We start from the raw sequence: 14,914 nt of genomic DNA, 5'->3' as shown, positions 1-14,914 counted from the left end.
TGGTGCACAACACAGGGAGTATTTTGACTCATACCAAATTCGCCAAATTAAAAGATGTTCAATGCGAAGCTCAAGGATACTATTCTTAATGTTTTTAACTCAATTTGATATTTGCCTGAAACACTCAAGACCCCTTGTTATCAAGTCTCTGATGTTATAATTAGCTCTACAAGTATTAACGACATTATTCAATCTCACTTCTATCCTTAAATTTTAATAATTGTCTTTAATTCCAGACTTCCAACCTATTCCTCAACTGCTTATGGTATGTTTTCTGAACTCACCACTCCACTGAAACCACACTTGGCAAGTTTAACTGTTTAACTGTTCCTTTCTTTAGGTTTCAAAGAAGTAGAGTCATTTTATTTACACCTGTTGTTGCATTTGGTGCTGTCAATCACTCCTCCTACTTACATTGTGCTAGATACTTTGTGTGCACCATATCCACACTCCTGGTCCTTGTTTTGCCCATCTGGTTTCCCATGGAAAATTATCTCTTCCCCTATTCATCTTTATCCATATGTTTTTCCTGGAAATTAATTAAATCCCATGACTTCCATTTATCATTTAAAATTTGATAATTTTTGTTTGTTTGTTTTTTGTTGTTGTTGTTGTTGCTATTTCTTGGGCCACTCCCGCGGCATATGGAGGTTCCCAGGTTAGGGGTTGAATCGGAGCTGCAACCACCGGCCTACGCCAGAGCCACAGCAACGCGGGATGCGAGCCGCGTCTGCAACCTACACCACAGCTCACGGCAACGCCGGATAGTTAACCCACTGAGCAAGGGCAGGGACCAAACCCACAACCTCATGGTTCCTAGTCGGATTCGTTAACCACTGCGCCACGATGGGAACTCCCAAAAATTTGATAATTTTAAAATAATGAATCTTTTATTTTTATTGCCAAATGGGCAACACATGGAAGATCCTGGGGGAGGGATTAAACCTGTACCTCCACAGCAACCTGAACCTCTGCATTCAGGTTCTTAACCCACTTCACCACACTGGAAACTCCTAACCATTGCATCTTTGATGTGATCTCTTTATTTATTTATTTTGTCTTTTTAGGGCTGCACCCGCAGCATATGGAGGTTCCCAGGCCTAGGAGTCAAATCGGAGCTGCAGCTGCTGGCTTACGCCACAGCCACAGCAACGTGGCATCCGAACACAGTCTGTGACCTACACCACAGCTCATGGCAATGCTGGATCCCTTAACCCACTGAGTGAGGCCCAGGGGACCAAACCCGCCAACCTCATGATTCCTAGTCGGATTTGTTTCCCCTGTGCCACAATGGGAACTCCCTGATGCGATCTCTGATGTTAAACATCTTCACCTGCTGATTTCACCGTCTCTCTAAGTGAACATGTTCGCAATGGAATGCCCTCATCAACTGCTCCTCCTGCCATAACTCCTGCCATACTCCTTGCTCACTACACTAAAACCAAAGTCAACACTGATTGCCCTACATTAACAACTGAGAACAAGCTATCATTCTCTTTGTGTAACAGTATCTTGAAGCTCTAGTGACACTGCAGGTACTTTTACATAATTTTGTTGTTTCCCTGACTCAAACATGGGGAAGTTTGGTGGGTTGGTTGGCTGGTTGGTCGGTCGATTTTGAAGTTACAGAGAGTAGGTCTAAAAGCACACCATAGGGGAAAGTCAGGTATTGTAGTCACTTTACATGGACTACCTGTCTGGAAAGTATTGTCATCTAACCATTTGTATCTCACTCCCCCTGCTCATTCTGACCCATACCCAGCATCCAGGGACTTGTTCCTCTCTTTTCTTTTGAGACTCTTCAGAGGAGTCTCCAAATCTCCCAAACCACATTAAGACCTTTCTACATGTTTTGTCACACCCAATGCTCAAGAGAGGATGTAAAAAAATTAGTGGAAATAGGATATTAATCTCATTTAATATAATAACCATGAACTGAAGAAGTCTGAGATATAGAATTAATTCTGTATTATCACCTTACCCTCAGATCTAATAAGTGGTTAAACAATTTATATTGTTTAATACACAGACTCAATTTTAAAACTCTGACACCTCTTACCTTTGCCATATCCCTTCCTATAATTCCACGGATTCTTGTTGGCTTTTATATTTGGTGGAGGAAATGTTCTAAGAGGCCCTTAAATCACAATACGACCTAGCTACTCAGCACATATATACATCTGCATTGAGGCCAAAAAGTGTTAAATGACTTATCATGGTGTTTCTCAGAGAAATAACTTTCCTTTTATGGCTCGTATTCATGTTCCCTCAATATGCCTGTCAGAAACATATTAACACCAGAAATTAAGGACTCTTGAATTCTGGATTGGACCAACAAACTGCCTCTGTGGTGCGTGTTCAAACAGCACCAACTCAATACACTAACATCTGCTCAAATGACTTCACTCATCAATTTTTGTTCAAGGTCATCAATAAAGTTTTTTTAAAAAAACAATTTCTTTTAGAAATTCCAATTAATCGACTGTGTGAGGGTGTTAGTTGATTGCTTTGAAATCTTCCTTTCCTGCAGGAGTAGGGGATACTCATATGCCCATTTCCCATAATGAATCTCCCAGAGTTACGGGCTCCATTAAAGAGATGGAGGATTGACTTGTTTTAAAACGTCTTTTAGGATGAGCTGGATGCTCTCCCAAGTATGTACACATCATGTATAACAATAAACTGAACAAATATTAACAATAGATTAAATAATGACAGTAATAAAACAGAATAATGGACTCAAACATAGAAGAAGATTGTAAATACTGCTCACCTACCTCTCTTTGCTTCAGTCTTGAGACTTCCAGTTTTACACAGCTCTGAAAACTTCAGGCCCTGTTCCTATTCCCAAATATCTTGAAAATCAACTGACTCAATTGTTTGACTGCTATCTTCTACTCCTCTTGCCTTTTAGAGTACTGAACATTTCAAAAGGGCAAGGATCTTAATCCTATCAGCAGATAATTTCCAATTCAAGGCTGCTTCTAGAAGTCCTTCACTGCACCTGTTTTTAGATTGCCTGCTATTTATTGATGCATACACCCAGCCCTACCAGTCTCTGAATCAATTCAACATTATGAATTGTTGTTTCTTACAATCAAAATTCAATTAACTATTCACATCTCTCTAATTTTGGTAATAAATATCAAACTGTTTTTAAGAAATAATAATATTCAGAGTTCCTGCTGAGGCACAGTGGATTAAGAATCTGAATGCAGCAGCTGGAGTCGCTACAGAGGCATGGGTTCAATCCAAAGATCCATGCAGTGGTTAAAGATCTTGCATTGCCATAGCTACAGCAGAGGTAGCAGCCATGGCTTGGATTTAGTCCCTGGCCTGGGAACTTCCATATGCCACAGGTACAGCCATTAAAAAAAAAAAAAGAAGAAGAAAAGAAAAAGAAAAGAAAGATAATTTTCTAAGTCTCTCAAAGACAACAGACATAATGGGTTCAATTGGTTATTTATTCCTGCGGTTTATAAGGATGAAGAATATGTTTGCGTAGGCTTGGATGTGGATTCTAGGGGGTCACACTTACTCATTAACCCATCCTCACCTCACAGGCAACTCTGCGATGCCAATGATATATCAGATTCTTTGGTTTCTACCTTGTGGCCAAGACTCTCCTACCAAAGTATTAGTGTTCCTTTGAAAGATATTTGCTGTTCCAAGGTCTGAAGGAATATCTGTTTGGAGAGATATGATAATGCAAACTTCCTAGACAAAAATGAGAATTTCTGACAGTAAGAAGATTGATGTTTGTTTTATTTGCCAAATTTGAAGCCAAGTGAATAAACATGAATCCTAGGTAAACTAGGTCCTAAGGTCACTTATGAATCTTTTGAGCAATCATTTGGCAAAGGTCCTGAAACATGCAGCCATGGGGACAGTGTCCTCAGAGAGCTGAAGATTCCATAGTGACATTGAACACAGGACTTTCACACAAAATAAAAATAAAATGACAAAGAATAAGTCTACATTCTCTTCCTCTTGTTCAAAAACATTTCTAGTGACTGATAGCTGCTAATAGAATAATTACCCCTTCTCCATGTTTACCTTAAGTAATTGCTGCTTATTATAAACTAGATACAACATTTTATTTTTTTTGTGGTTACACTCAATATATATTTTTTGGTTTGTTTATACTTTCTCCTTTTACTTTGTATAACTATGGTAAATTACACATAACATAAAGTTTACCATCTTTATCATTTTAAAAGCACAGTTCAGTAGCAATAAGTAAGTTCCTACTGTTGTATATTACCCTTCATATTTAACACACACATTTTTCTTGCAATATCTAGTAATTGTTGTTTACTGAGAAGAGTAACGTACTTTCTACTTATGTTTAAAATTGCTATTTATGGAGTTCCTGATGTGGCACAGTGGGTTAAGGATCTAGCATTGCTACAGATGTGGCACAGGTCATCACTCTGGTTCATATTTGATCCCTGGCCTGGGAACTTCCATAGGCCCCAGATGTGGCCAAGAAAAAAAAAAATTAATTAATTAATTTAACTGCATTCCTATTTATTATAAAATTAAACTAAAAAACAGAAGAGTTAAACTTAATATAATAACCACTTCTAATATCTCAGATTATTCCTTTCCAGAAATTTCCTATGTAAAAATATTCATATTAATTGGTATATTCACAAATGTGAAACTTTCTACACAAGTTTTTTGTCAAACTAATTTATAAATAAAATTTTGAATAAATTAATTTAATCTGAATAATTATAAATTTGTGTCATCTTTTGGGGAATTATATTTCTTTTTGGAGAATTCCATCATAATTTGAAATCAATTCTAACCACTGAAATTTTGTGATGTCTAAAAAATTGTTTCACTATTACTAAAAAATGACTTCCTCAAACTGATTATATGATTCTACATTTTTTTATTATACATCTGTGCAGTTTCTTTTTAAAATCATTTATCAGTTTGATGCAAAATGCCTTTTTAACAAATATCTTTGTCTATAATATTCTGGGCAGGGATGATGGAAAAATATTGGAAGAAATTAAAATAAAAATATACGAAAACGGGAGTTCTTGTTGTGGCTCAGTGGGTCAAGAGCCTGACTGGGATCCATGAGGATGTGGGTTTAATCCCTGCCTCACTCAGTGAATTAAGGATCCGGTGTTATTGCAAGCTGTGGTGTAGGTGGCAGACATGGCTTGAATTTGGCATGGAAGCTGCAGTTCTGAGTTAATCCCAGGCCTGAGAACTTCCATACACCATGCCTGCGGCACTAAAAATAAACAAATAAATGAATAAAATATCCAGTTACATTTCAGAAAAAAATTCATATTTTCTGATTGATTCACATATTTTTCAATCTATTCTTCATAACTTACGCTTTTAAAATGAAGTTATGGTTTTCTGTTTTTAAACTATTTTTGTTGAATACCAAAGTTAAATATTCCAATATTGACTTTGATAATTGTCTTCCTATATTGCTCATTATGTTTGACATCTTCTGAAGAGGATTTACCTGTGTTTTTGTATTATGTGTGGTTATGCTCAAGATATATTTGTTTTTGTTTGCACTTTCTCATTTTTTTATCATTTTGGTAAATTACACATAATGTAAAATTGACCATCTCGACTACTTTTAAGAGTACAGTTCAGTAGTATCAAGTACATTTGTTTCATCATGGATTGCCCTTAATACTTTAACACACATATTTAATTTTGATTTTTCTTGTAATATCTAGGAAGAATCAATATCTAGGCCCTCATTCCTAGTAATTAAAATCATTTAGACCACTTTTTTTTTTCTTCTTCCATTTGTTCTGTATAGGAGACTACTGACTCATGTCATATTGAGATGGTAATTTTTTTATTACCAATGTTATTTTAGTTTTAAGAATAAGAGTTATTCAAATCTATAACTACCCTACTCCTATTACCCTAAAGATATTTTCCTCTCTTGGATGAATGCATTTTTTCTTTCTTGGTGGAGTATACCATTACCTAATTCTATTGATTGTATTACAAGTAAAATATTTTGATTGCTTTCATTTCTTAAATTGCATTAATTTGGTCTCAAACAAAAATTGTTCCTTTCTCATATGTATAATTTTTTATTAGAAATCATTTTCCTGGAGCAATTTCATCTTCTTTTACTAGGACTTCCAATGATGAACCTATTTCATATATTGATCCATTAATACAATGCAATACAGTACACTGACAGATAATTATTCCTAAGAAGTGTTTAGGATTTTTTAAATTTTTTAATTTTATTTTTTAAAGTATTATTGAAGTATAGTTAATTTACAAGGTTGAAATAATTTCTGCTATACAACAATGTGATTCAATTATACACGTACCCACAGCCATTCTCTTTCAGTTTCTTTCTCACATAGATTATAGATTATCATAGAAAGTTGGGTAGATTTCTCTGTGAAGTGTTTAGGTTTTTCTTTATTTATATGTATTCTTAATTTACCATTAGGCAATCATTTCCTTTTTTTTTTTTTTTTTGATTCTCACTTGGTGATTAAAATGTTATTGACCAATGAGGAATCTACTCTCTCGTTATATTGAGAAGTTACTTGCTACAGGCAATTGGATCACGAGGTGGAGTAGGAGGTCACAGAATTCATCTCCCCCGTGAATACACCAAAGATACATCTATAGATGGAACAAGTCTCACTGAAAACTAACTGGACACTGGCAGAAAGACTCCTGCACAAAAAACTTTGTAAGAAAGAACCACCCAGAATTGAGGAGGAAGGAAAGAAAAGCAATCATCAGGTTGGGAGCTGTGCCCCTGAGAGGGCTCAGAGAGGGCAGATAACACAGGCAGAGATCCTCCCTGGGAGTGGGCAGTGCGAGCCACATATTGGGTGCCCCAGACCTGGGGTCTGACAGGGAAGACAAGCCCTTGGCATATAGGAGGGCCCATGGGACAAATAGGAGGCTTCAGGAAGTTTAGACTCTGATTGTGAGGAGTGCACCACCCTTGGAAGCTTCAAGGCAGGTGGGAAGGGTGGATTGAGAACACATTGAAGATGGCAGGTGCCCTATCCTGAGCCCAGCAAACACTCCAGCCTCCTTGCTTCACAATGCAGCTCCATGGTGGAGCAAGGGCTGCCACAACCAAGCAGAGAGCCCCGCTGGAGACACAGAGGTAGCCCAGGCCCAAAGCAGCATCTGAGCAGGGAAGGGGCAGTTATCTCTGATGGTGGCCAAACCACCACAGCCCACAGCTGGGCATGGACCCATAATTACTTCCAACTACAAAATATTAAAAGAAATTAAGTGAATGCAGATGCCATGTTAATGGATTGGAAGACTCCATATCTAAAATGTAAATTGTTTTCAAATCAGTCCTTTGATGAAAAACAAACTCCATCAAACACCTAGCAAATTATTTTTGTGTAAATTGACAATCTGATTCTAAATTTTACATGAAAATCAGAGGCCCAAGAATAATAATAATAATAATAATAATAATAATAATAAAACTCCCCTGAAAAAGAAGAAAACTATATTGACAACAGCATAGAAAAATAGATGTGCTCTTGCCTCCGTTTCACCAAGCCTGTCCTTCTCTGAATCCCTAACATACTTGGCCTCTCCTTTCCTGCTTCAGTCTGTATATACCTCTGCCCAGAAAGAGCTCCAGTATTGCTGCTTTGAAAGGCCCATGCTTCTCTCTCAATAGCTGACCCACATTTATAAAAGATCTGATGCTATTTCCACAGTAGGTATGATGGCTGTAATGCTATCAGGACCTATGAATTTTTACTGTTTACCATGGAGGGGGAGGAGGCTCCAGGGTAGCAAAGGGAATTCCACATACATGTGGATTCTATGATTCCAGCTCAGACATCTGAGTTCTCAGCTACTGAGCTTCATAAAAAGCTGGCCCCGCTGAGCACAGTGGAAAGGTGGGTGCAATCTCTGGATTTATGATCAAACAGTGTATACTGAATATAAGACACCCAGACCATGCACTCTTGATAGGCAGAATGACACGTGTGGGTTTAACACAGTCCCAGCATGGTTTGAATAAGAAATTACAGTGATTGATGAATAGGTAAATACTGATTAGTTCTACCTTAAAATAAGGCTAAGGATGAACTGTATTACATGATAAATAGAATGATATAATTGTTAACTCTCCTAAACACTGAAATAAGACAGCTTACAAACTAATAAGCAGGAATTCCCATTGTAGTTCAGCAGAAATGAACCTGACTAGTATCCATGATGAGGCAGGTTTGATCCCTGGCCCTGCTCAGTGGGTTGGTGATCTAGTATTGCGTGACCTGTGGTTTAGGTCACAGACAGCTCTGTTCTGGCATTGTTATGGCTATGGGATGGAGCAGCAGCTGTAGCTCTGATTCAATCCCTAGCCCAGGAATGTCCATATGCCATACCTGTAGCCCTAAACAAAACAAAACAAAACAAAACAAAACAAAAAACTATTGAGCAGAAGGAGTACCTGTTGTGACTCAGTGGGTTAATCAGACTAGTATCCATGAGGATGTGGGTTTGATCCCTAGCTTAGCTCAGTGGGTTAAGGATCCGGTTTTGCTCTGGCTGTGGCATAGGCTGGCAGCTACAGCTACAGCTCCAATTCAACTGCAAACCTGGGGAATTCCATAGGCCATGGAGGCAGGCCCCCCCTCCCTCCCCCCATAAAAAAAAAACAAAGAAGCAGATAACTGGGGGACTAACTTGAATAGATCACATGAGGGTGTCTTGTAACAAAATTGATCAGCTGACCCCCAACGTTTAGACCATGTAAAAAGGATGAGAATCTGATTGTCATTTTATCATCTGGCTTTTTTTCCCCTGCAACTGATGCTATTATGATTTTCTCTCTCATCTCTGTGGACACTGCTATACGGGTGTTGATTAATGTGTTTTTTTTCCCACCAAAGTTAATTTTACTATAGATTCATTAGTGGTTTGAATAGGGACACCAAGGACATTCTTGTTCCCTTAATTAATCCCTATGCACTTACACATATAAAACCAAGAAAACACATGCCTTTTCTAGCAAGGAAAATGTATACAGTAATCAATTCCTTTGCACAAAAAAGCTCAGCCCATCATCAATTCACAGCCAGGGAGAGTTTTCAGCATTTGTTTACCACTGTTTTCCATTCTTTCAGTTACAGTATTTAGGGAAGTATCTATAATAGTCACATGAGAGATAGGCACTCGCATCAGATTCCATTTGTGATGTCATGATGTTTGGTAGCTCACTGCATATTACCTTGCATTTTCAGACACTCTTACATAGATGCAGGGCTCAAAAGTAGGGTAAAGTTAACTCAAAATTATAGCCACTAGCAACCAGTGTTTCTCAGACTCACAAAGGAACTTTGGATTAAATTTCCTGAAAAGTCATGGGGAACCACCAGAAAGTAAGTATGAAATGTTTGTCGTTTATGTGCCTAAAAGTTCGAAAACTGGAACCATAGAAATTGTGCAAAAGCAGCCCTTGGGGAAAGGCAGTGAGTATAAAACTTTCTGCTGGAATCTGAGTCCAAGAAGTACCTTCATGTTCAGAGAAGGTTTGAAAAGTAATCTTTGAGCTGCCACTTTGTTCTATGTAACATGGTAATCAATCTGAACATGACTCTTGGGTTGTGATCTTGGAAGAGATTAGACTTAAGGGTAAGACCAGCTATGTACACAGCAGTGTTGGCACTGCCATGGCATAATGAGAGGGGCCAAAAATGAATCTCAAAAAGGTATTCCTCAGGTTTTCATGGTCTCTTAGAACATGAGGGTTAGAACAGCTTCAAAGGGGCAACCACCCCTTTCCATCACTCTGCTAAATGGTTATTTAACTTATCCTTAAACATTTCCAGTCCATCCCTTGGACTTATTCAGACCTGTCCAAATCCAGAATAATTGAAGTCACATTAATTAGGTCAGACTACATTCTAAGATTTTAGAGCCTCTGATGTTCATTGTTCTTTTACTAGTGCACTCAAATAACTCACATATGTAAAATGTAAAAACAACAAAAAAAGTAAAGGAGTTCTCTGGTGGCTCAGTGGGTTAAGGATCCAGCATTGTCACTGCTGTGGCTCTGGTTACTGGTGTGGCAAAGGTTCAGTACCTGGCCTGGGAACTTCCACATGCACCAGAAAAAAAAGGAATGTAAAATAAGTACGTTTGTTATTAATTGAAAACATCATAAGGTCAGATAAACATAATGGTGATGATTTAGGAATGAAATGACTATGATTAAAATAAAGTAGCAAACCTCACTTACAAGAAAAATACCAATAAAAAACAAATATCAGGATACCTAGTTAGTAAACTACATTAAAAAGAATACCCAAAGCAATAATGCTCAAATTCCTAAGGCTTCAGGAAATCAAGATTCTCACTTACAAATAGTGGAAATATACATGAGGACAGATTTCCTAAAGGACTAGTTTAGCACTAAATGTGGGAAGCCCTTTACTCAATATTTCTTTTTTTTTTCTTTGTCTTTTGCCTTTTCTTGGGCTGCTCCCGCAGCATATGGAGGTTCCCAGGCTAGGGGTCGAACCGGAGCTGTAGCCGCCGGCCTACATGAGAGCCACAGCAATGTGGGATCCGAGCAGCGTCTGCGACCTATACCACAGCTCAAGGCAACGCCGGATCCCCAACCCACTGAGCAAGGCCAGGAATCGAACCTGCAACCTTATGGTTCCTAGTCGGATACGTTAACCACTGCACCATGACGGCAACTCCTCAATATTTCTTTATTGACCATTTCTTAAGTGTGAAATCTGATGAGTTTAAAAGAAATATTTATATACAAGAATGTCCACTAAAAGATTAATGTAGAACAAAAGGAAACAATTCTGATACTCAATATTAAAACTACTAACTTTATCATTTTTTTCTTTACATATTCATATATAATAAATAAAGCTGTGTTTGTGAAGAATATTTAATAACATGAGGAAAAGACATTGCAAGTACTCTAAAAACAATTGCATGAATAATGTGAGGATAAGTGAGGAAAATATCGAATGTTATTTACGTATAAAATCATTTCACAAAGTATAAATAACTGCCTTACATATCTATATATGTACAAACAGATTGTAAATAAATTTAATAAGATAAGAATAACGATGAACTCTGTGATGATTCTAGGAAATCTTGCATTCTTATATTTGTCTTTTGGTTCTAGATGAATGCAGAGAATAAATGCATGTTTTTATTTTATTACTATTAATGTAATGTTATTATCTTTAAAGACAAAAATACTAAATAACAATTCTCCACATTTTAAAATGATTCCTTGATAGCAGGAAGTGAAACAGTCGTAGCCTAAAACGACACTATTAAATATAATGTCTTTGTGTTACGATTTTCTTCTTAAAGTAAGCATTCAAACAGTGGTGTGAAGTTATTTGCAAATCTCATTCCACCATGTCCTCTGAACTGAGAACACAGACTATGTATTTTTATGGTATGCAGCGGTGTACCACCCCGTGATGTTAAATGGAAGTCAGTGTATTGGGCAGCATGAGCATTGGGGTCCATGGGTAGAAAGGAGGAGCTGAGGACAACTTTGGAGGCACTAAGTGGGAAGATGTGTAGCTCTCAGGAAACCACCACATCAGCCTCAGAGAGCAATCCCGGCACAGGCACACCTTATTTAAAAGTGGCCGACACTTAAGCGAACCCTTTATCCCATAAGAGAAGGTGAGCAGGATTTTTCTAGGAAGGTGTTGCTAAATCCTATCACATCCTGGCAACCCTCCTTATAGAAAAGACAAGTTGCCTTCCCTAGGCCAAGAGGGAAACAGCACTTAAGGTATTTCCTAGGGAATATCTTAAACGTCACATAAAAAACATTCACATTACGAAAGAATTGATATCTCCTAAGAAGATACGATTCTAGTCATTTCCTGAAGTAACCCAGATGCCCTGGAGATACCATTTGTAGCTAGAAAACATTTGAAAGGCTAACATTTTAATTATTTTGTGACTATTAGAATTGACTAAGGATGAACAATTGCCCTAAATGCTAAAATGACAACTTTTCTGGAAACACGTAAGCTTGGGATCCAATTTGAACTGGCTCAAATTCCAGCTCTGATATTTCTTAGAAGTTCAACGTTACCCTCATCTCTAAGAGGGGTGAGTGAATAGATAAGAAATGTGAGAAGTGAAGACTTGATCAAGGGCTTCCTGGAAGGTGATGAAATGATGTCTTCTTTGCCATGATCCTCAAAGGAAGGAACACAAGGAGGCAACCTTGTAGGGAAACTCCTGAGGATGGTTTGTGGGTTTTCAGCTTTTAAGAATATTCACACTTAATAGCACGTTTTATTTATTCTCCATGCCATACTTAGTCCTTGTTAAAATTACTGCCTGACAACACCTGTTCTTTGGGGGGAGAAGCACAGAATTTGAGTCTCTTCTTGGGCCAGACTGCTGAGAACAAAGAGAGATGTCCTGTAGCACTGACAGGGTAGCTGTGATTAACGACATTCCCAATGGTAAGGTGTGTCTTCAGAGAAAGAAATCATGGCAAAGAAAGCAGCGCTTTCCCCAGGAAATATTCTTCCTCATTTGCATCTTGGAGGATGTAGATTTTATGTTATTAAGGGAGTTGGAAAGCAGCCTCAGAAGGCATTTGGGAGCTGAAATATCTATGCATAAACTACAGAAGACCACTGAGGTTATGTAAGGATTTTAGTGCAAAGCCTAAGGACGGGATTCTGTTCCCTGGGGAAAACATCCCATTTGTTAGGATCTGGGGAAGGCTTAGGAAGGGTGGGACATTAGACAATGGATGGAGGTTAAAATGGGAAATCAAGAAAGGAAACAAAAGAGAGGCTGTTCAACCTGATTCACAAGAGAAACACAAATGCTAACAGTTCAGTATATTATTTATCATGAAAGGAGTGCAAAGAAATCTGGAGGATGAAGGGCTTCGGGAGATTTTATGATAACTCTGTGATACTGCTCCCAGGTCACCCAAACAATGAAAACTTCTTCAGGATGTTGGGGGACTAAGAAATTATTTGAAGGGGACAAATGTTGCAAAGCAGAGAAAATAGTAAGAATAAGAAACTGGTGGTATTTTATTGCCCTTAGGTATGAGAATGATACGTTGTTGTGCTGTAATGACAAGAGGGGATATACATTTTTATCCATTTTTTTCTGTTTATTGACATTTGTGAATCTCCTACTCAACACTGAGTACTGGGGATACCAAATCTCTGGGGACTGGGAGATCTATTTTTAAATTGGTCTGTGCTGGAGTGGACATCATACTTCAGATGAATATTTTTCATAAACTATGTTCTGAAGAGCAAGGGAAAACAGAGCCCAGGGAAATGAAGCATGATGCACTCACTTACATCATGACTCATGATGACCCAGTAAAATGTGCTTCTCCTGGCTTGTTTTGCTACTTTTCTATACATAGCTTATTGAGATATTATTTTTATATTTTATTCCTCAGATTCAAAGTTTATGATTTATTAATACAGACTTCTTATGTATCTGACCACTGTGATGAAAAATCATTCGGCTATCACTTCCTTCATCCTACTAGGATTAACAGATGACCCACGACTCCAGGTGTTTCTTTCGGTATTCCTGTTTCTGACCTACATTTTCACTGTTGTTGGAAATCTAGTCATCATCCTTCTCACTCTGGTGGACTCTCACCTTAAAACACCCATGTACTTTTTCCTTCGGAATTTCTCCATCCTAGAGATAATATTTACAACTGTCTGTGTTCCTCGATTCCTGTACAGCATGACAACTGGGGACAAAAGCGTGACCTATAATGCCTGTGTCATTCAGTTATTTTTTGTCATCCTCATCGGGGCAATAGAATTTTTTCTCCTAACGGCCATGTCCTATGACCGCTACGTGGCCATCTGCAAGCCCCTGCACTACACCGCCATCATGAATGGAAGGATATGCACCACTCTTGTCCTTGGCTGTTGGCTGATTGGGTTAATTGTCATACTCCCACCTCTCAGCCTCGGAGTTCAGCTAGATTTCTGTGACTCCAATCTCCTTGACCATTTTGGCTGTGATGCATCTCCTCTTCTAAAGATCGTGTGCTCAGACACTCAATTACGTAGAACAACTTGTTTTAATCATGGCTGTGCTGACCCTCATGGTCACACTCGTCTGTGTGATTGTGTCCTACACCTACATCATCAAGTCCACTTTAAGGCTCCCTTCAGCCCAGCAGAGACAAAAGGCTTTCTCCACCTGTTCTTCCCACATCATTGTGGTCTCCATCACCTATGGAAGTTGCATCTTTATCTATATCAAACCGGCAAAGGAAGGAGTGGCCATTAATAAGGCGGTGTCCCTGCTCAACACTTCGGTTATTCCTCTGATGAACCCTTTCATTTATACGCTACGGAACAAGCAAGTCAAACAAGCCTTTGGGGACCTAATAAAAAAGATGGCTTTTCTTTCAAAGGATTAGGCAATGATTGTAAAAATTTAAAATTTACACATATAAATATTTCATCTTTTACTGTGTTCTAATTCAGATCAAGCATACAGTCCTGAATTTAGAGCCTAACTTAGCACCAAAATTTCTCTTCTATTACTCTGAGAACCATGGACTAAAGAAAGAACTGTAGTCTTAATTCAAATAGACCTTTCTGAAAAATAATGGCTGTGGGTATATGTATAACTGAGTCACTTGTTATACAGAAGAAATTATCACAACATTTTAAATCAACTATACTTCAATAAAACTCAAAAAAAAAGACCTTCATTGTCATTCATTTTCTAAGTGAGCATGAATATAAATTTCCAGAAGGTCCCAATAATACCTCATCATGCTTATGTCTGAATCACAAAAATGCAGTAAGCCAAAATAAGAGTGGTCTTTTTCCAATTGTTTCTTTCAATGTATAGGCTTTTCCAGGTCAAATATTATTTATCT

The 14,914-nt window shown here is 38.0% G+C and overlaps 1 protein-coding gene across 1 annotated transcript; it reads left to right on the top strand.

Moving 5' to 3' along the window:
* Positions 1 to 13,491: 13,491 nt before the first annotated feature.
* On the top strand, positions 13,492 to 14,446 carry LOC125119146 (olfactory receptor 6C2-like). Its single transcript, XM_047765998.1, is given in 2 exon segments — positions 13,492 to 14,082; positions 14,084 to 14,446. Coding segments are annotated over 2 exon segments (954 nt in total).
* The last annotated feature ends 468 nt before the right edge of the window (positions 14,447 to 14,914 follow it).

This window comes from Phacochoerus africanus, unplaced genomic scaffold, assembly GCF_016906955.1.
Source record: "Phacochoerus africanus isolate WHEZ1 unplaced genomic scaffold, ROS_Pafr_v1 Scaffold_150, whole genome shotgun sequence".
Classification (NCBI taxonomy): Eukaryota; Metazoa; Chordata; class Mammalia; order Artiodactyla; family Suidae; genus Phacochoerus; species Phacochoerus africanus.
The sequence above is the reverse complement of the archived record's forward strand: the minus strand, read 5'-3'. Positions and strand labels throughout refer to the sequence as shown.